General features: G+C 43.3%; 1 protein-coding gene across 2 annotated transcripts in view; it reads right to left on the bottom strand.

Annotated features, from left to right (window-relative positions):
- The window catches only part of mgat5 (alpha-1,6-mannosylglycoprotein 6-beta-N-acetylglucosaminyltransferase), a 69,096-nt gene that overhangs the window by 32,204 nt on the left and 16,005 nt on the right, over positions 1–20,887 (bottom strand). For both annotated transcript variants that reach the window (XM_034678115.1, XM_034678116.1), the window contains 5 exons: positions 19,504–19,668; positions 7,055–7,131; positions 5,617–5,706; positions 3,326–3,397; positions 1,087–1,248 (listed from right to left, as the gene is read on the bottom strand). In XM_034678115.1, the coding sequence (XP_034534006.1) occupies positions 1,087–1,248; positions 3,326–3,397; positions 5,617–5,706; positions 7,055–7,131; positions 19,504–19,668 (566 nt within the window). The remainder of the gene's footprint in view (positions 1–1,086; positions 1,249–3,325; positions 3,398–5,616; positions 5,707–7,054; positions 7,132–19,503; positions 19,669–20,887) is intronic.

Genomic DNA, 20,887 nt, shown 5'->3' with positions numbered 1-20,887 from the left:
GGAGTTGGAAAGAGGGATAGAGGGAGATAAAGAGAGAGAGAGAATAGTTGTACGTTGTTGGGGTTCTTTAGTTGGTGTGAAAGTATGACATGATAAGAGAGAAATGTGCCGTGGAAAAAGGCAGACAACATTTTCTACCTTGTATGGGATTGTTAAAGCAGTTCAACTTTCCTGCACACTTCAAGGTGCACATGCAAACACAACTTCACTCAAATATAAACAACACACACACAATCACACACACACCAAACAGGGGATTTCAGTTGCAGAGGGGAACACAGTGTTCCACAGCAAGTGCAGGAAGTAATCGCAGGCTTTGTTTGAAGTGACCGACACATTTTTCATTGTTGACAGCCAGCCTCAGTTCCACCGCATACCAGTGAAGGATTAATATGTGCGGATTAATATCCAAAAGAGATTAACGGCTGAAATAAAGACATGGCTTTGAATATAACTGGACTAAGAAAGGAGAAAAAAACTCTTTGTTTAATTAAAGACTGAGCAGATTAAACAGAAAAACTGGTAAAGGGAGAAGGGACACCAAAGATAGATAAACAGATGGATACATGAGGGTTCTGGTTTCCTTGCATCCTCCGCGTTGCTACAGGGGTTGCTGCTTTGCATCAGCACCAAGGTATCATGGGAATGTGATGTGAATTATTCACGAGGCCAGCGGAAAGTGTGGAGTACATTATTCAGTGCTAGGAGCTGCTGCCAGCTTGGGACACAATTGAATATCCATGTCGGTCCTTTCCCACCGCCGACTCCCCCCTGAGTGAAAATGGGGCGCTCTACAAGTGTGTGTGTGAGTGTGTGAACCTGAGGCATGAAATTCTGCTGACTAAGAGGAGGTGTTGTTGGAAAGTTTTTGACAGTAACTTAATAACTTTAAAATCCAAGCTCTATTAATACTCAGGTGTGAGACTTTTTAGAGAGTAGAGCTGCATTTGAAGGTGTTTTAATTAGCTGGATCTATGAGTGTGTCAGGGCTGGTTACAGTGATAATGCATTTTGGTGCAGTTAATGAAGCAGAATATCTCTTTGGCTCTCCAGTGTACCAGCATGCACTACATACTACATGCCCACCTTCTTCCTGCGGCGCCTGGCCAGGTCCTGCTTGGCAGCCAGCGAGCGGATGGCGCTGACCCACGGCTCAGCCATCCGCTTGATACGTAGCATCATCCAGCGGAACTCCTCGCGCTGCGACATGACGCGGTAGAGCTCGTCAAAGCTGGTCCGGACCTCCGCCTGCACGCACAGAAGGGAACAGAACAGTCAGCTGCTGATGATAGTAATCATTGAAGCTTGAGTCAAAGTGTTTCTGTTGAGGTGATAACAGTCGTATTAAAACATCTGCTGAGATAATGGTACATTGGGGGGATGTAAAAATGTAAAAGAGCTGCTTTTGTGCTGAGAGAGTGTGTGTGAGATCTCTCCTGAGGATAAACTGACGGAGGCGAATCAGTGAAGAGTTAGACCTGTGGGGAATGAAGTGGTGTTAAGAACGACAACATCTTGGAGAGTAAGCGCTCTGTATGTAAAGAGAGGACAAGAGAGACACTTCAAATTTGTTACAAGGGTTGTAAAGGGTAAAAAAAAATGAAAAGAAGGGAAAGAAAAGGAAATGAAGGGAAATAAAGGAAATTAGTGGAAAGATAAGAAAAAGAAAATAAAAGAGAAGGAAAGGAAAGGCAAGGCAAAGAAGGGACCGAAAAAGGAAAGGAAATTAAAGGAAAGGAAAGGAAAAGAAGGGGAGAGGAAAAGGAAGGGAATTAAAAGAAAAGGTAAGACAAAGACAGGAGGAGAAAGGAAAGAAAAGAAAATGGGAGGAAGGAAAGGAAAGACCGATGAAAAAAAAGGAATTGAAAAGAAAGGAAAGGAAATGTTACAATAGAAAAAGGCCAAGGAAAGGAATGAAAATTACACACCAGGTACAGTCAAGGAAACGAAGAGTAGAGAGGATCGACAGTACATGTTATCTTTTAAAGAGGACCAAAATACACGATAGTTAGATATATAAATAAATTCTGATTTGGGTATTAGAGGAGTTGTGGAAAGCCTAGAAACAGTGAATTGGCCAGAAAAGACAAAGTGAGCAAAGGAGAAACCACAGTGCCATTACCAGCTGCTAAGGTGACTGAAACAAGACTGTTGCAGGGCATTAGCATCCCTCATCACGACAGGAAATCACTCCCACGGAATGAACCTATTAAAATCTGGGCCTGAATTAAAATCTCCAAAGCCTGTCAAATGGCATCTCCCCACCACAGAGGGCTCAGCGCTGTTGATGCATCCAGAGAGGGGATGAAGAGTGCTTAATATTGATTCACCAGCAGCAGAAGGAAAAGGGGGGGTGGTGGTGTTTTTTTCCAGGAGCGCTGATATTGTAGACTGTGCAGACGGCCTATCTACCGGAGAAGCGCTCTAAGTGGGATTTGAGTGAGCGGCCGCGTTGGCAGGGAAGCAAAGATCATTATTCCAGATTTGTCCCAAGGTCCCGTCACTCCGGCTTTGGTCTACGAGAGCTGCTCGGCTCTTTCATGCCATCGAGACTTGTCAACACTCTGGATCCACTTCTGCCTTTGGCATATTTTTATCTATTAAAAACTACAGCGTTTCCTGATCTTCAGCATCCTACTGAATGGCGTTAAGTGTGATATGGTTCTATGTTGTCCCCACATTAAGAAGGATAAAGGAGCAGGGCTTAAAATCAGGAGGGGACAGTCTGCTTAAAAATGTATGCTAATGGCAAAACATGATGTCACGAAGCCTTGAGTCGTCACACACACTTAAAAAGCTTTCTGACAACATTAGTTTAAGAGTAATCTGACACCCCAAAACACCCTGTTATGTGTTTTTATTGTAACAGTGCTAAAGAGCTGTTGATCTGGACACACTTTAATACTTTAAGACCATTGGCTGTCTTGGCGGAGGCAGTGTCGTAAGATGTGATATCAATTGTGTCTGAAGGTGCTTTTCCAACAGAAGTACCAGGAAAATGTAGTTCCAAGTACCACTTTTTCAGGTGCTTTTTGACCATAGGAACTTTCCCCAAGAATAGGGACTTTTAATGGAACAATATGCTTTTTCGACTGCAGGAACCGTGGTCTAACTTTAGTTCTACATTAAAGGCCCGTCCCTAAAAGTACCTACACCTTTGGAAAGTACTACCCCACAAGTAAGGGCTTTTCAACTATTCCAGAACTAAATTTAGACCCTGGTTCCTGCTGTGAAAACACGCATAGACACTTCAAAGGTCACTACAGTTCCTGGGGAAAGTTCTTGCACTTGAAAGGGACCTCTTGTGCATATTTGTGTTTCTCACCTGTCCCCTGCGGTCTATTTCATGGGTCAAGGTCTTTGTCCTCCAGGGAAGGCGAGGACACCAGTTCTCCACCTGTCAAAACAAAAATCACACATTTAGTCAATTAGAGGAAAAAAGTTAGTGAGGAAAGCAAACTCACAATTCAAAGTGAGGCCATGTGAGAAAGTAACGAGGGAACATGAACAATGTTTGCTGCAAATCAATCATGATCTGGTTCGGTCTGCCGGTCTAAGCCACTCGTCTCACTGTCTCTGTTCTCAGCAGATACTTCCTCTTTCTATGCGCATGATTGACGTTTTGACCACAGCGAGGGCGAAAGAGAAGTGCATGGTGTGATTTGTCTGTCAGCAACAAGAGACTAACTGTACGCTGTGTTTAGTCTCCTTCTCATACAACACATGCTAGTTTAGCTTAGCCCCGACCCTCTATGTCTGACATCCATCATGATATGCTGACCTCTGTGGGTTGCCCCCTTTGCAAGGTTAATGCTGTGGTTGACAAGTATGAATTATACATGGCAAAAGGGTGAGTGTTTTCTGTGTGTGTGTGTGTGTGTGTGCTGAACAGATGAGTCTCAATGGACGGGGATACTGATCGCAGCTGTTTCCAAATGGAAATACATGCTTATTGCTATGGCAACTGCTATCCCACATGACCAGAAGAGGAGGCAGAGAGCTGTTGGATCAGCATCAGCACTTATCAACATCACTGCAGAAAGAAGATGTGTTTTGAACTGTTACCATTACAAACGAATGTGATTGTGTTTGTTTTTCCCCGTGTCGGACAAATTCAATCGACATGAACGGAGAGCGAGGAAGAGGAAAGGTTTCTCTCCTCTTAATGGATCTGCTGTTGTCTATCTCACTTTTATTTCAATGCAGAGCCAGCAAGGCTTTCTGTGTTCTATTTTAGTTCAGCGAGATGCTTTCAGCTTGTATACAATATTCATAACAGGCAACTGACCATTTCAGAGCGGAAGCGATGACGGATGTTTTACTTTTGTGCCGTTACCAAATATTCCAAAAAAGAGCTGTCTCAGAGAAGATCTCAGGTTGGACTGGGTTTTTAGAGGCCTTTAAAGTATGTGGTATGAACACCTTATAGGGGACAACTTCATAAATCATAGTTAATAGACAGTGACTAGAGGGTTATTGAGGGGAAACTATAAATGGCCCTAGAACAAAGTCATGCAGCATAAATGATGCTTTAAAGTAATTATGAATCAGTGCCCACACAAGTTGCATATAATGAAGTATGATAAGGTTTAACATGATACAATACATTACAGTACAATATCACATAATGCGACAAGATGTGAATACAAATATGATAAGATACTATAGGATACAACACAATATGATAGCAAAGAACAGGATACGACACAACCCTCCAAAATAAGAGTCTCTTAAAACACAATCACGGACTCCCTTGCTCTCACTCTTTTTTACTTGTTCACTAAGGATATAGAGAGACCGAGGCAGGCTAACAAAGTCATTAAAAGTCCTTCCTTAGAGGCTGAAAACTCATCTCTTCACAGAGCACCTCACACCACCCCTTCTCTCGCTCCCTTCCCACTGAATCATCTCTACTTTCTCCCACACCCTCCCCGGCAACACACTCTAATTTGCTCTCATTAAAAATGAATCCCCTCTACCTTTCTGCTTTGGTCTTATTTTTAGCGAGCTGCCCGTCTGTGATCATTCTCAGGTAACAGGAACGCTGTCAGGAGGTTGTTGCTGTGAACCTCACAGTTTTAGGGGTGTCTGTGCTGTCCCTGCTCACTCTGCTCTTGTACGCACAGGAGGTTTACTCGATTTAATTCTTCCCTACCCATTAAAGTTGCTAATCATAGACTTCTCTGGAGTCCCTGAGCTCCTTTGTCCCATAGGTTTGCTCTGGATTGCTGCCATTGATCATTCAGAGGTCTAAGTAGGAGGATAGGAATTCCGACTGACTATTCAGATGATCCAAAGCCAGTTATGGTGCGTTTCCAGTTCAGTTCAGCACAGTTTGATACAGTTTGGTACAGTAAACCCTGATTTTGCTTGTGTCCATAGCCAACTGTACCCTGGCGCTTCATGCAGGAAGCAAGTTGGCTGCGTGACGACTCCGGAACGGCTTGATTTCCATTTTGGCGCACATGTTAACAGATTACACCGCTCAGACCACCGCGTGAGCAGCACATCTCATGTCTCACATTCGTCTCACATGGCAAAACTCCAGAGAGAAGAAGGCTTGTCGACATTTGTTGACTTTTAGCACAAATATGAGGTTAAATATAAGGAACTCACCTCGCTGAGGTAGATGAAGTAAGAGCAGGTAGATCCATCCACACCATAGTTGCCATAGCAGGAATCTGAGCGCCACATCTCCTTCATCCACTAAGAAAAGGGACAGAAGTGCAAGATTAAATCTGAGGCTTGTGCACCTGGTTTACTATCTAGCTTACTATCTACTTTAATTATCCTTATGGGAGTATTCCAGGCTATTTGTTGCTCAGAGGTTGGAGAGGCAGCGACCATTGGCTTAAGTTGCTGGATTCAAATGGAAAATTTGAGGTTTGGGAATTAAAGAGAGACATGTTCCCTTTCATCAAATACATGTGCGAATCATCCAGCGGAGCTACTCAGCCGCCAACCGGACGAGAGCGAGGTCGTTCTGGGTTGCTGTCATTAGAACATGTGGAAATAAATCAGTGTGAAACTAGCATTCTTCACGAGAACGGATGGGGAAAACATGCATCCTCGATAATTTTCTATCATGGATAGCAGGCTGGAATACATGCCAGATAGAAGGGCCACTGAGCTGAGATGTGGACTGACAGGCTCAAGTACATCATGCATGCTGACTTACAGTGACCTGAGGGAGAACAACACATTTACAAAGCTGTCCATAGAGGAGCGAGCAGGCAGATGGGCTTGAATCAGAGAGTCTGGGATGGAGTCAGCTGGAGGAATGTTCTATCTTTGAAACAACAACCCAAGATGTCCATAAAATGAGATAATAGATTTGTCAATGTTAAAAGCAAATAAAAGGCCGATGTACTGTCCTGCAGGTGTGAGTATGTACTGTATGTGTAGCTGTGCTTGTATATGTGGAGAGGAAGTTCTGGCAGCGCCTGGCGCCCAGTTGGAAGTGCTGACAGTATCAGTGGAGGTTTGGGACCTGGCCGAGCAGATGGTGTGAACGATAGGGCTGCATCGGCTCCAGGGAGACCCACACACCCACAGAAAAACAGAAATCTGAAACCAAAATTGGGTTTACATCTGTGTGTGTGTGTGAGTGTTTGTTGTGTGTGTGTGTGTGTGTGTAATGCACAGGGTTTATTTTTTCATGAGCAACATTAACAACATCACCTATATTTACCAGCATAAAAAACACCATTAGTGGAAACAGGCCCTAAGGCCCAAAAAACTGCTTATCTGTTCAAAAGCACACACCATGTGCTTGAATATGAAGGATTAGATTGACAAGATCATTGTTTGTGCTTGTAATGTTTCTACTCTGCTGTCTTCGTTTACCAAGTTCAATTTTCAGTTCCTGGCGCTCTCTCTCATTCAGGCAGCATACTTTGTTTTCCTTTGGCTTCGTTCAAAAAAATCTTATTCACAGATGTAAAAACAGTGAGAGCTGCAGAGTGAAAAGGGAGAGGCTGTATTTATGTATGTGTGTGTGTGTGTGTGTGTGTGTGTGCTTTGTGTTTGTTTTGTTTTAGTTTGAGTGATTCACCTTGACTTTGCCCTCGCAGTGAGGAAAACCATCCATAGGCGGCAGCTCGCACTTCTCCTGGGCTCCGTTTAGGAGGTCTGGAGGGAGAGAGGAAGAAAGAGAGTGAGGAAATAAATCAATATGGTCAAGTCAACAGGCTCCCAAGTTCTTCAGCAGTCTGTAGTTAAACAGTATGTAGAATTCTCCTCACACTGGAGGCAGATGAACACGTCAATGTTTCAGGACCTCTGTAGGGGGCTTCAGATGTTTAGAAATGGAATCTGTGTGTTTGTGGAGGTTGTAGGGAGACACACTGCTTATTAAGTATTTGAGAATCTATATTCTCTATGTGACTTAAAAAAAGTCTTTGCAGTTTTGAGTATTGAGGATAGATCCGCATAGTTAAAGAGTCATGCACAACAGATGAAAATCAACTGAACTGAAATTCTGCCAAAACAGCTGTGTCCCACATTTATCCTTCAAGCCCTGACCATGTTTCCCAGATCTTTTTGTTCCTTTTTACAATTTCACTGCTTAAACATATGCTCTCTTGGCACTGTCTTTGGGTAGTATAATACTGACTTCATTATTATGCAGATGACACCCACTATCAACCTATGGTTTACCTGACAGAGCCGATAATATATAATATTTAACTATAATCTACTTATCTACTAATGTAGTTTTCTGCCCCCAAGTAACAAAGGTCATTTTAACACCTCTGTCCCAAAGTCATGTCTCAATATCAAAGTTGACCAAGATTAGGGCCTGTTTCCACTAACAGCAGTTCTTGTACTAGTTTCACTAAAAGCACTGTGAGTGCAGCAATAAAAAAAACAGCTGGTGCCAAGGAGGGCCTGAAATACTGAACTGCATTGGTTAGTAGACAAAAAAGGGGCTGCCAGGGAAAAAACACAGTTAGTAGACACAGGCCCTTAATTTTATCATATATAAGGATTGCATTTCTTTTTTTCATCTGTCTCATACCCAAGACTTCTGCTAAGCTATTTGGCTGTTTTACAGTCTGGTGAATTGCCAACCTATCTCATGATGCAGACAAAGAGACATGCAAATGGTTCACACAGCATTTTGTTTGCAGAATCGAAAGACAACAATGACTGAGCATTTTTTTTCTCTTTGCTGTGATTTACGATGTGAACTTTCTCGTGCCAGTCCTCTTGTGAACTAATAAGCAGAACAAAGACATGCCAGGGACAAAAAACAATGCAACACTCAGTAGGCTAGACAAAGAAACCCAATAAACTGAAGTGACACTGGGTGTGGAACAGGTTTCTCTGATAAAGGTTCCAAAATGTTTTTTTTCCCAAAACTTAATCTTGAAAACACTTCTGTGAGATCTGTATGTGACATGGATTTTTGCGAATAAGTGAAGCCCCATAGAGATGTTAGCATAGCTGTATACTACAGTCCGTGGTGCATTTTTGCGTAGCTTTAAAGCTTAGAACAGCTGTCATTGTAACTAAGTTATAACGCTACAGAAATGGGGAGGTAGTCACTCTGATATTATTCCCCACAGAGCTTCAGTATGCTAGGAAGTGAATCTCACTGTAAGATTAAAATTCATGGCTCGCACGCAGGCTTCCCTCCAATATAATCACCTTTTTGATATCCCCACACCGAGATGTTAACGTCATCGCCACTGACCTTTACAGCTCGAATATAAATAATGCATTAAGGCGGGATGTGCAGCGAATAGATAAAAGCTGAGGGCAGACACCAGACGAACGTAATGAGTGCGCGGGTTGGTGTTTTTAGAAGAGGAGGGTATGTTTGCGTATGAAGTTAATCAGCTCTAGCACCAGTTCAGGCGTCTGTAAGGGTGGGCGTGATTGGAGGGTGGGCTTTCAACATGGATTCGGTGTATTCGCACCAACATGCTGCTGCAATGAACAGATATACCACCGGTAAAACTTTTTCTCCCAGGCTCTCGTTCTGTTCTGTTCTGTTCTATCTCCTAGATTAGTGTGAAAAACATATTTCAGTGACACTCCCTGGTTCGCTCCCTCAGCAGGGGAAGAATGAGATAAAAGAGAGGTGCTGACATGTTATGGAGTGCTGTAACTAAACACATTTCAAGTATGATGGCAGGCCACCAGCGAGCTTCCATCCTCCTGCTTCAGACACCACAGAGGGAAGAAGAAGAAGGGGAATGAAACAAACTTTGCAAGCCTTTCATGTTTAGATTTCATCTTCTGCAGTCACTCAAACTTCATTTCCTGAGTTGACCCAAGTACAGAATAAAAACTGCTGGCTGCTATCTGGTAAACATCGCGAGCCAGTATACTTTGCAGCAAAGATGGTTTGATACGTTATGATATCTGATTTGTTTTGACATTTTAAAACTGTGCCGAAGAAAGCGCATTTCCTCATCAGACAACAATCCAGTGTTATCTGCCTGCGCACAGAATCTCCAAGCACTGTCGATGTTACTGCGTATTAAGGAAGCTGAGACTTTCAGTTAATCATTTCTTCATCATATTAATCTGGAGCTGTCAGAAGCTAGGAGCAGTTTGTCTTGTGAGTCTGTGTAAAACAGAAGATAACTAAATTATAGCTAACACTTAGTTTTCAGGGGCGACTGAGAGCTGATGACAATATTAAATTAAAAGCCTTTTGAAATCTTCAACTATAACTATTGATAATACTAATTTAGCTACATGCTGGTACTTAAATCACCACTAATATTCTCTTACTTGTGAAAATAAACCAATTATATAAAGGTTTTTTTCTCAACTTTGGCTCCTATCCAACAAGCATATGGTTTGATTTACATTGGGCTTCAATTCAGTAAGTCTATTGCATGTTAGTCTGATGATTTTGAGTAACAGACCGTAGTAAAGTCTGAAGTTTATTAGCCTTAATTCTGGCTTTCAGCTTAATAAGCTAACACCCATCTAAAATGGTTCAACAGGAAAGTGTGATTGTATCATTACTGTTGTTTTTATAAGTCTCACAGTAGCAGACCCAACACGCCCAGTGATTAATGTGATTTTCAAGCTCATGTGGTTAAGAAAAGGGAAGAGGTAGGACGTCAGTGAGCCATTCCTGACCGAGTAAGCTTGTCACAAGATGAACACAATACACAATAAGAGCTTATTCTTCTAACCGCAGGCAGCAGGAGTCAAGCAACACACCAGAGGATTAAGTTTTTTTCGAGGGATGTCGCAGGCTGATCCTACAGCTGATGGACTTGGTCCGATTAGAGCAGGGTTTCCTCACTGAAGTCCTGGGTTTATAAAAACGTATCTTTTCAAACAAAGTTAAAGCCACTCAGGATAATAAAGGTGGACGGAGAAGGCCTTGGAGTTGTAAACTAGAGCTCGACAGATCAAATAAGCACACCTGAAAGAGAACAGATCCTATTTATATTGAATCTGCACCGATGTCACATCAATAAAGCTATGAAAAGTGCTCTGTGTGTTGCTGATGTGCTTGATTGAAAGAAACTATGTAATCGTGAAGCATATCGCAAATCTGGCGGTTGGGTTCATGTTTCATTTTTCAGATAAGCAAATTTTCTACTCTTCATTAGAGCCATAACTCTAATTTAATCTCCATGCATATCAGTAGCAGGGCTTTCCACTAATGTAATTCATCAAATGCCTTAAAGAGCCTGGTTTCACCAACATAAAGTTATTTCAAGGCAGGGAGAGCAGCAGCAAAGACCGTCACACACTGGCGTTTATTGAAAGTTCTCCCTCAAGGAGCTGGCCTTGTGATTTGTCGTCCGTAGTAAAGTGGCTGTCTTGTGCAGCAAGCAAAGAGCCATGAGCACCGGGAGCGAGCTGCTGTTAGCTCATCCCTCCAGACGGCCGAGTCACCCCGTCGCTCCATGAACCAACCGACCCAGCAACCATCTGAGGCGGCCTGTCATTCACGCTATCACGCTGTCATTCAGCCAGTGAGCCGGCGAGCGCCAGAGCCACCAGGCAAATCTTCTCCTTGCTTTAATCAAGCAGAAGAAGCTGCTGCCAAGGAGGTGCTAAATATAGCTCTCTTTATAATCAAACGCAGGGGGGGTGCTGTTCCAAGATGAGGAGATCATTGCTGTTCACATCTTTGTCAATGAGTAAGGATATCAAACCCTGTACCTGTCCTTTTCATTGTACCCATTACTACTAATCTATGACTTTAGTTTATGGAAGGGTTGAAGGAAGAATCGTTGCAGGGAATTTGGGAGCATCAGCAAAGCCTTCACTGTGCATGGAACTCCAAAATAGACGTCTAGGTAGATACACTTTTGCTGTCAATCAAAGGCAGAGTAAAATAAATATTGGGTAAAGCTACAAACCTTCTTGAAACATCAGTTTGCAATGTGCTTTGATAAGCAAATAAAAGCAGCTGATAAAGAGGTTAATTAGTAATAGATGAAAAAAGACACCACCGCAGGGTAAAACGAAATAAATACACCGCGAAGAGCATATAAAAGGATCAATTAGGAAGTTTAAGAAGGGATTTGAAATGTGCACAAAACCAGAGGCGCACAAAAACAGATGAGATCATGTAATGTTGCATAAGAGCCGCTCACAGATTAGTCAGTTCAGAGCAAGCAGTGTTGATGTGATAGCCTTAAAATAGCATGATCTCTGAACAATAAGTGATATCACACACGGTTATTTTTCCTTTCTTTCGCTCCGTGTTTGTCCAAGTACATGAGGTAACCTGACATCCCACCACTCCAGAATTATGATTGAAGACATCTGGTTGGTGTTATTCTCTCCCTCTCCATCTCTGTTGCTCTCATGATTCAATTCTCAGACATCACTAAACTGAAAACTTTACCTCAAATGTGTTAAGTCTGTCAGGGGCGCAGTCTTCAATGTCTCTGTTTGGTCAGTGGAAACCGAGTAAGTGTGAAACTGACTGGGAATAAGATCTTAAAGGAGACGTGCCGGCGATAAATAACATTCAGTTAAAGCCAGCATAGCTCACATCTACATTAGCTGGAATTGACCAGCTTTTGGTCAGTTTGCCTAGGATATTGTTGGCAAAATTCCCCTAATTAACAAGATCTTATTTTTATTCCATATTACACATCCCTAGTTTGCATACAGCATATCTCCTAAGAACAAAAGGGGTGGCATCAGTTAAAGTGTGTTAAATAGAGTGTTCAAGTGCACTCATAGCTTCACATAACAAATGTTAGGAGAGGATGACTCACAGGTACAAGAAGACGAGATACTATTTGTTATTTTCCAGTTGTTTTTTCATGACATGACTCTCATTGGGCCAAACTGTTTCCTCCGTAACTGTATAAGTGCCAGTGTGGTGAGATTTCATTGTAAACATCTTCAGTACTTATGTAACCCAGAACCCACTGGAAACCACTCATCTATTCCAGAGAATACAAGGGGCTTCCCAGCATGAGGGGCACGTGTTTGAGGCTGCACATGTCTTGCATTGCCTCTGGTTCACTCAAGTATTCCACAAAAACGTCCTAGAGACAAAAAAGCAGAATCCAAATTCCCCCTATGTATTCCTGCACCCCAGCCATCACTGAGTTCCCTCTTTTTGTCCCTTCCTCTGCTGTGAAAAGCACAACGTCTGGCTCTAATCAATCCGTCCTTTGTGCTGCAGAATCTGACCGGCCCACTGTTCTCTGAAAATATAATTTGAATTTTGCACCAAGAGCGACAAAAGGACACGGAAAGGCCAGACAGCCTTGAATAACTCTAATCATTGCGGAGTTATGACTAACGTACCGAACGTTATCTGGACACATGTTGGAAAGCTGCAGGTTGAGGCTGCGAGATGTGCGGGGCCAGCCAGAGAACATGTTGTGGTGAGGACAGGGGATCCAAGTTGATGTGAGAATTCAAAAAAGGGTGTGCACACCAAGAGAGGGGAGGTGTCCCCATCGTAGGCTGTGTCCTTCCACAGCTGCAGGTTGAGGCTGCGAGATGTGCAGGGCGAGCCAGAGAGGGGATTCAAGGTAATGTGAGAATCCAAAACAGTGTCTGCGCATCAAGAGAGGGGAAGTGTGCTCTCCCCACCTTAGGCGTTGCCCTTCCACGTAGACACATGGAAGGGCAGGGAGCTCCCAGAACAGAGACATACAGCCAATCTGTTCCCTCTGAAAGGTCAGAAATAAGGGAATATTTTCAGGCACCTGCTCGCCATATGCCTCCCTTTAAAGAAGTCAGATATGTAAATGTTGGCCCTTGTGTTTTACTGGCAGGCGTTGCAGTGAAGCTGAAAAAAATTCTCTGCTTTATCATAAGTGAAGCAGCTTGAGCGCTACAGAGCTGCATAACACAGAACCAAAATAATACTCACTCTCAGACTTCAGCTCCTTCCACACTGCGGATGCATGTTTGAGCCGATAACACATCTATGAACAAGTGTGTGAGATTATGCAAGCAAGCCTGCATCTGCACATCCAGATCCTCCCCATCTTTGCCTGGGGAAAACTGATCCGCAGCGAGTGGAGACGAAAGGAGTGCTGGAGGTGCTTTGTGTATGAATGTATGTGTGGATATTATGAACACATGGGAGTGTTTGTGCTAGCGTTGACTGGTATTAAATCGTATGCAGTGCAGATTATATGACTACAGGGGCTGAGGCTGCTGCGGCTACGCAAAGTGGAAGAAGACAATGCAGGAAAGAGGATGCGGAGGGAGAGTGGGACATTAAAAGAGTAGCAGTCTTACAGTATGCAGAGGGGAAGTAAAAAGAAGGACAAATGTAGAACATGTTGAGAAAAGTTTAATAGGAGAAAAAAGACTTCCTGTGCCGCAATTTTGTAAATTGAATAATCATTGGATTTCCAGCAAAATAGTCTCTAAATTAAGTAAAGGGAGGGGAAAGAAGGGGGTACATGTCCCAATCAATGGTAAGTAAGACCCAGATGTTCCTCCCATCCTACCACCGACTCCTCTATCAGCCCAGCATAACAGTGACGAGCCTGCTTCAAACACATCTCTGTGTTTTCCTGGAACGGCTTCAAGTCACTTGGGATTCAGTTGATTCAAATTGATTTACAGGCGACGAGTTAAAAGCTTTATTTCTTTTTTTTCTCTGTACTCCGCAGCTTTCTTCTTAGTCTTTGTTTTAGTGGAAAACATGACAGCTTTACAGCTCTATTATTATTTCATACGCCAAGGAAAAGTCCAGGCGAGATGGACTTAACAGACACCTGAAAATCCCTCCCTTAAAGAGACAGAGACATGTTAATGCATATATGGAAATATGTCATCCAATGGACAAAATATAATGCAATATAGTACTATTTGTTATAAGAACAAGCTTTCATCCTCCCACTGACTAAAAGTGGCGTCCATTCAAGTGTGATTGAGGGTTGCTGTGTGGAGAAATATGTTTTGTGTACTCTAATTTTTTGGTTCAGCTGCTAAATGTGGCGTACATTAGAAAGCAGTGCACCCTGAAACGATGGGTCAGTGAAGTTTGCTTCTGCTATTCGGATACATTAAACATGATGCGATGTGACAGGGGTTATTTTTAAGAGGAACAACGGACGACTTTGGTTTTTCTCCCAAAAACGCGGCCAACGGAAGACTGAAAGTGATAATTGAAAATTGCCGTCCCTTTCATTGTTAAAACAATGGAAAGTAGTTTGTAGTCTGCCTCGCCAAACTCATTAAATCAAAGTTAACCACTAAGTGTCTAACAGTAGCTTTAGTGCAGTGTAATGTAATCTTAATGGCATCTATGGTATGAGTTGTATGACTTAGAAGCAGGCTGTTGCTTGATAAACGTTCACTGTGAGTTTACCTTACTGCCTCTGACAGAAAACATGGCCCAACATGAACATAAGGTTCAACTTAACTGAACATTCACACTACTATAAGACACATGATGCATTCCACATGGGAAGTGTCTAACTACTGCACAACACTAAATACTGGCAAAAATCCCCTGTTTTGCACTCCTGTGTGTTTTCTGTGATGGATAACATATGCAAGGAAAAAATTCACACACATTCTACTAGTCGTATAGAGCCTGTTTGTGCATGTTTGACTGTTGGTGTGAGAGGGGAAGTCCTGGAGAGGCTCAATGTGCACATGTCAATCTTTAAACAGGCAGGTAAGCACAAGTAGAGTCTTAGAGTGGAGGTTTCCCATACCGGCAAAGCTAGCACGCCGGTATGTGTGCAGACCAGTGACTTCAATGCCATCTGAGGGATTGCTTTTGGCTTTACAAAAATTCCACACTCAGTAGCTTGAGCCTCACTCTTTGCATTTGATGTTCAGCATGTTAAACAATTTGTAGGCCTCTGTATGTTCTGTAGCTATGATGACTGCAGTTACATGCATTATATTGCTGTGGAAAATAAGATTTAGGGGATAATGGCGCTGTTCTAGGAGCTCCCTGCCCTTCCACTTGTCTACATGCTAGGGCCAAAAGCCTGAAGTTGGTAGAGCACACCTCCCCTCTCTTCCCCTCTCAAGTCAGGACCACAACAACCTCTCTGTTTATTGAATAGCCGCTACAGCAGACAAAAAAAGTTTAATGTCACTGCTGGGTGATGACTGTCAGAATTCGGGTGTTTGAAAGCGTGTGGGGGCAGACAGCATCTTTCAGCTGCTTATTAGCGCTGAGTGGGTTTGTGTGTGTTTGTACTTTATTAGCATTGATCTGTACGCCAAGGAAGTAAACAGACTTTCCGGGATATAATGGAGACCACAGACGCTGCTTCAAGAGTTCAACAAGATGATGAAAGTTGTATGTCGACGATGCAGCCCATAAAATCCACGTCCTTGACCTTTTTTATTCGTCAAAGATGAGACCTTGAATCTCATCTTTCGCTGTGAATGGCAAACAGAGAAGCATCAGATCGATAGCCCAAAGAGACAAAGCACTGAAGATGGCGTGAGCTGTGAAAGACTGGGTCTCTGTTTACCAAAAAAGCTAACTCTGTCACAAAGACGGGACACTACGACTCAGCCAAATGTCCTTGGCAGTGTGGTTGTAAGTGACACAGAAAACTTCAACACTTGTAGAGCGAGAAAGAAGGAAGTGTGAGTTATACGGCTGCAAATCTCTACCTGACAATTCATTACATCTGTCTGCCTGCCTGCCTGTGTGTGTGTGTGTGTGTGTGTGTGAGAGGGGAGATTACATTCCCATGTCACGGGCCAGCCGACAGATGAAACACTCCTGGAGAGGTTGATTAGCCATATCAGCAAGAAGCGGCAAAGGCAACGCGTCACACTCCTGCTCTTGGACCGAGTCCCATCCGCCTCCTGCTAAGCGTCAACCAAGGCCAGATCGACTTGTTTTGATCCGATAAAGAGCTTCTGTGCCTGTTGTTCCTCGCTTAATGCAGCAGAAACATTCCCCGTGCATAGACACAGCAAGCGCTGCCGGAAGTGTCCCAAAAATGTGGCGTGTTGACAGCAGCAGTGCAGATTTTACAGCCACACATAACACAGGGTGTGTGTGTGTGTGTGGCTGTAAAGCTAAAAGAGCAGGCCGAATTTTTGTGAGATGACCAATCAGATGAAAGACGCATTGTTCAACCATGTGAGCACAGCTGTTGGTTCACATCAGCAGCTGTAAACAGCAGGGGGAAAGTTGGAATTATGGCTGTTGTAGTGTTGTAAAGATCACATGTCAAGTAAGGCTGAGAAAGGAGGTGTTGTTGGGGATGAAACGGGACGCCACTGTTGCATCAGGCTGCAAAGAAGTCTTTGGATATTTAATGCTTTTGTTTTTACATTTGTTTTAAATATATTCAGATTCCCAAAGAGCTTTTGGATCTCCCTGTTTGGATGTTAATTAATGGATTGCAACAGTAGTCGACAGATAGTATCTAAAGTCCAGGTTTTCTCTTTAACTTCCTACTCCCCAGCCATTGCGCTCTTGTAGTTCACACCTTTCCCTCTCATTTACTTCCCACAGAACTAAACGACAACAACATGGCTGTCAGCATTTGTCTCCAAAAATACAGTCTTGTCAGTCGTTTGAAACTGGTTCTGTTTTGCAGAGTCAGACCTGAAACAAACCAGAGTCCGCTGCAAAGTTTGTTCAAAGGCCACTGCAGCGAAGTGCAGCTGCAACAAATAAAAGCTGCAGCAAAATGCAGCTGCAACAAAAGGAAGCTGCAACAAAATGCAGCTGCAATCACAAAGCCTAAACAGACCAAATAGTTTAACTTTACTCAACTTCAGAATTATAGCCAAAAGCTGTTTATCGTGCAGGTATTGGATGGAAAGAGAAACTTGGATGGGAACTTGACCCACACTGCCACTTGTACTCCTAACCTGACAGAATACCCCCAAAAAAAGCTTAGACCAAACTGTGAAGAGTACCAAAACACGCCAGAGTCCTTGGCCGAGATAACATTACCACAATCGCTGCAGAGACAGTACAGACTCGGGGCTGGTGCTCGGCACCATCTTGATAGCAGCCCCTCTGAAAGCCAGGCGTGTTCCCCTCACTGTCCAGATTCCTATCTCTGTAATTGCCTTCCAGTCAGGGAGGAGCACTAGTGGAGTTGGCAACAGCACTGCCTGCCACCCACTCAAAGACAGGAGACATGCTCCAATGGAGACTCTGGAGTGTTGGGCCCTTTAGTCCACTGCCAAGAGAGACGTGGGTGCCGCTTTGTCAGCTTGACCTGCACTCAGGATCCGAATGTGGGATTTTTTTCGAGGGTGCTGCTGGAAGTTTGAAGCCAGCGAGGTGATGCAGGGTTGTTGGCGTGTCATAGGTTCATGTATTAGCGCGGCGAAAAACACAGGAGCAAGGCCAGGTGTGCTTTGAGAGTGGGTATCAGGTTGGTGTTTACATTGACCAGATCAAGCCGAGACAGAGGAGCGAGTCTAGTACACAGTGTGAGTGTTAAGTGTGGAAGAATGCTGTGTCTATTAATAATAAGGACACAGGTGTGAAGTCCAAGGACGGGTCTTTATCTGACTATTACAAACCTTCAATTCAGTCGGAGTAAATACTGATACACTGATAGTTAAATGAGTAACTCCCTGCATTTTTGCTATTTGCAGTGATTAATGGATTAACAGAGCGGTTGCCAACACACTTGTACTTAATCGACTTAATGTCTGAGCTCTATTAACAGTCCCAGCTTGTTTTTACAGCAGTTACTTAGGTTTTAAAGAAACTAAAACATTCTACTGTGATTAAACTAACTTTCATTAACCCAAAACATTTAGGTTCGGCTACAGAAAAAAAAAAGGAAACGGGTGTTCAAGATGCTGCAAAAGTTTGCAAACTAATTATTTGCATGCAAGGAGTAAAATTTGGCGTTACTGCTCTGTTCTGGAGGCTCCCTGCCCTTCCATGTGCCAACGTGGAATGCCAAAGGCTGAAGTGGGGAGAGCACACCTCTACTCTCTTTCATGTCCATATATGACAAGCCAAGCTAGCATCACTCTCATAAGAATAATGTAGACAAAGTCTTAAAATAGAAACTAGGAAGTGAGATGTCATGAGAGGCTGTGAGGTGTTTTGTTAATGAACACTCACACTCACATGTCGCTCTTGTCAATCAATAACTTGGTGCCATATAACCCTAAGTCTTGAAAAGAGAAAAGGCTGTTTACAAAATTGGCATGCGGCTACTCTCATTAGGATTACATGCATTCAAATGTTACTTCGTATAACTCAATCAGTCTAATCCAATTCCTGCTAAACTCTTCAGAGCACCGACTCCACATTCCTTCTGTTTAATGCTGCAAGAAAAAAAACACACAGAGCGCAAGTCCCCGGGTCCCAGAAAAACCAACACCTCGCTCTCTCAACCGGCCTGAATTCATCATCCGAAAGCTGGCAGGAAAATCAATGAAAACTAATAAAAGGGTCATGCAGCGTGAACGAGGCCTTATTTGAATTATGTCCAAGGATGCGGTCTGGTAGCATTAAAGTGCCTGGTGTGCACTGTGCAGTACTGCCAGCGTTGAGCTGCTTGTTTGCCTCAGGAATGGTTCTGCACAGTGGAGAACTCTATTTAATAAAACAAGGGTCATGGAAAAAGGCACAATCAGCTTCTCCTTGATTCTGTAATTGGTTTCAACGACTGTGTTTGCAGTGTGCTTTAATAATCTTGTCAAAGTGCAGAAAGGAGGAATAAACACTACAATGAGTTCATGTTCAAAGACTCTAAAGCCAGCGGTTTTAAAGGGACGAAGCGAGGGAGATTTGTTGTCCCTTTCCCCTTCTTTGCTAGTACGTTGCGGAGCGTTGAATGCGTCGAGAATTTGCGCCATTTGTCAGATCTTACATCATCAGAGGATCTGCACACTAATTGGCTAACATGGTGCAAATGATTCGCCGGAGATCAGATTATTATGAATAAAGCCAATAAAGAAAGTGAAGCCTTAAATGCATCACAAAATTGCACTGCCCGCTTCATGTAATTTGCGCTGCCCTTGACTTTACATGTAACCCATGATTGCATTAACGTTTGGTGTTAACCCACCCACCTTTATCAAAGAGGTCTACCAATCAGGACTCGAGATGACTTCTCTTACCTGCCACATTAACCTTTTCCGGGTTTGTTGCGCTCGGTGTGGCCGTGCTGGTGCCGTTGGTCAAGTTGCCCCCCGTGCCGTTGTAAATGTTCTCCACCTTGGACTCGAGCTTGCCCAGCCTCAGCATGATGTTGTCCAGCAGCACTGCGAGAGTCTTCTTCAAGTCTGGAAATTGGAACACAAATCAGAGTATTTAAGTATTTTATGATATGCTTTTTCTGCACTCAAACTCCAAATATCTGACTTAATATGCAGATGCATTTCGGCACTTTGCAGGTGCATTGCAGTGCTTTAGGAGGCTAAATTCAGAGAGCTTGGTTCTTATAAACACAATATCAGATGTGACCCATATTCTGCTTGAAATTCAGAGAATCATAAATCAATACTGCTGTCAAAAAAGCATGACAGAGTGCCATTGATTACTGAAACAAAGCGTCCAAAACAGGCTATGACACTAGAGTGGTATCAAAGGTGGAGAATGTACACTATTTGTTGCTTCATCAACAGATTTTTGGACTCTGTCGGTATCTGATTAAAGGACCAAAAAGGTTCCACATGGCTAATAAAAAGTGTGCACTGCTTTCATTATCACCCTGGCTATCATTACCATTAACATATGCAGGTTGTTTAAGCTGCTGCCTGTAGTCCAGGGAGCTTTACTCGACTACCGTGTGTTTGAAAATGTGCGACCAGGGGTTAGATTTCAAGCGGTCAGCTCTAAGCTCATTTTAATGTAAACTGAAGCCACAGCATCTCTGGAAAGGGTTTAATCCGGGGTAGGGATCTTATTCATCTGCATAGGACGCAGGTTGTGGATAAATGACGATTGGTGGAAGCGTGTGGCATGCATTTGAAATGTTGAAGATTTCTCTGCAGCGACTGCAATGACTTTTAAAGCCGCCTTAATGTCAAGCTGTTGCAACAAGGAAGTATTTTATCACAAGCATTTTAGCATCACAAGCAAAGATGCTCCATCATAATCCCAATCGGGTTTGACTTCATCAGTGGGTTTTGTTGTGTGTGCAGCGCGTCGTGCCTGCTTTCCTCGGGTGATGATAATTGCAGCTTGTCTATCACACACAGGCGCCACATTTTCCCCCGCCATAATGCATTTGACACGCCAGTTTTGATCGTGTCAAAAGAGATTGGCAAGGACGCAACGAGGCCTGGCAGAGGCAACACCAGCCTGATTTCGTGGGAAGGTGGGCGCCAGAGCGTTTGTCTGATTTGGACGAGCTGGTGGGGGGGAGCAGATGCAGTGAGACCGGGGGAGAAAGCAAGCAGGAAGGAAGAGTTGAGACAAGATTTTAGGCAGAAGATAATTGAAATAAAACTAGCCTCCAATCTGAAAGACAGTAAGTCTAACGTCCCTTTCTGTGTTCAG

The sequence above is a fragment of the Notolabrus celidotus genome, chromosome 24, assembly GCF_009762535.1.
Source record: "Notolabrus celidotus isolate fNotCel1 chromosome 24, fNotCel1.pri, whole genome shotgun sequence".
NCBI classification, from domain to species: Eukaryota; Metazoa; Chordata; class Actinopteri; order Labriformes; family Labridae; genus Notolabrus; species Notolabrus celidotus.
The sequence above is the reverse complement of the archived record's forward strand: the minus strand, read 5'-3'. Positions and strand labels throughout refer to the sequence as shown.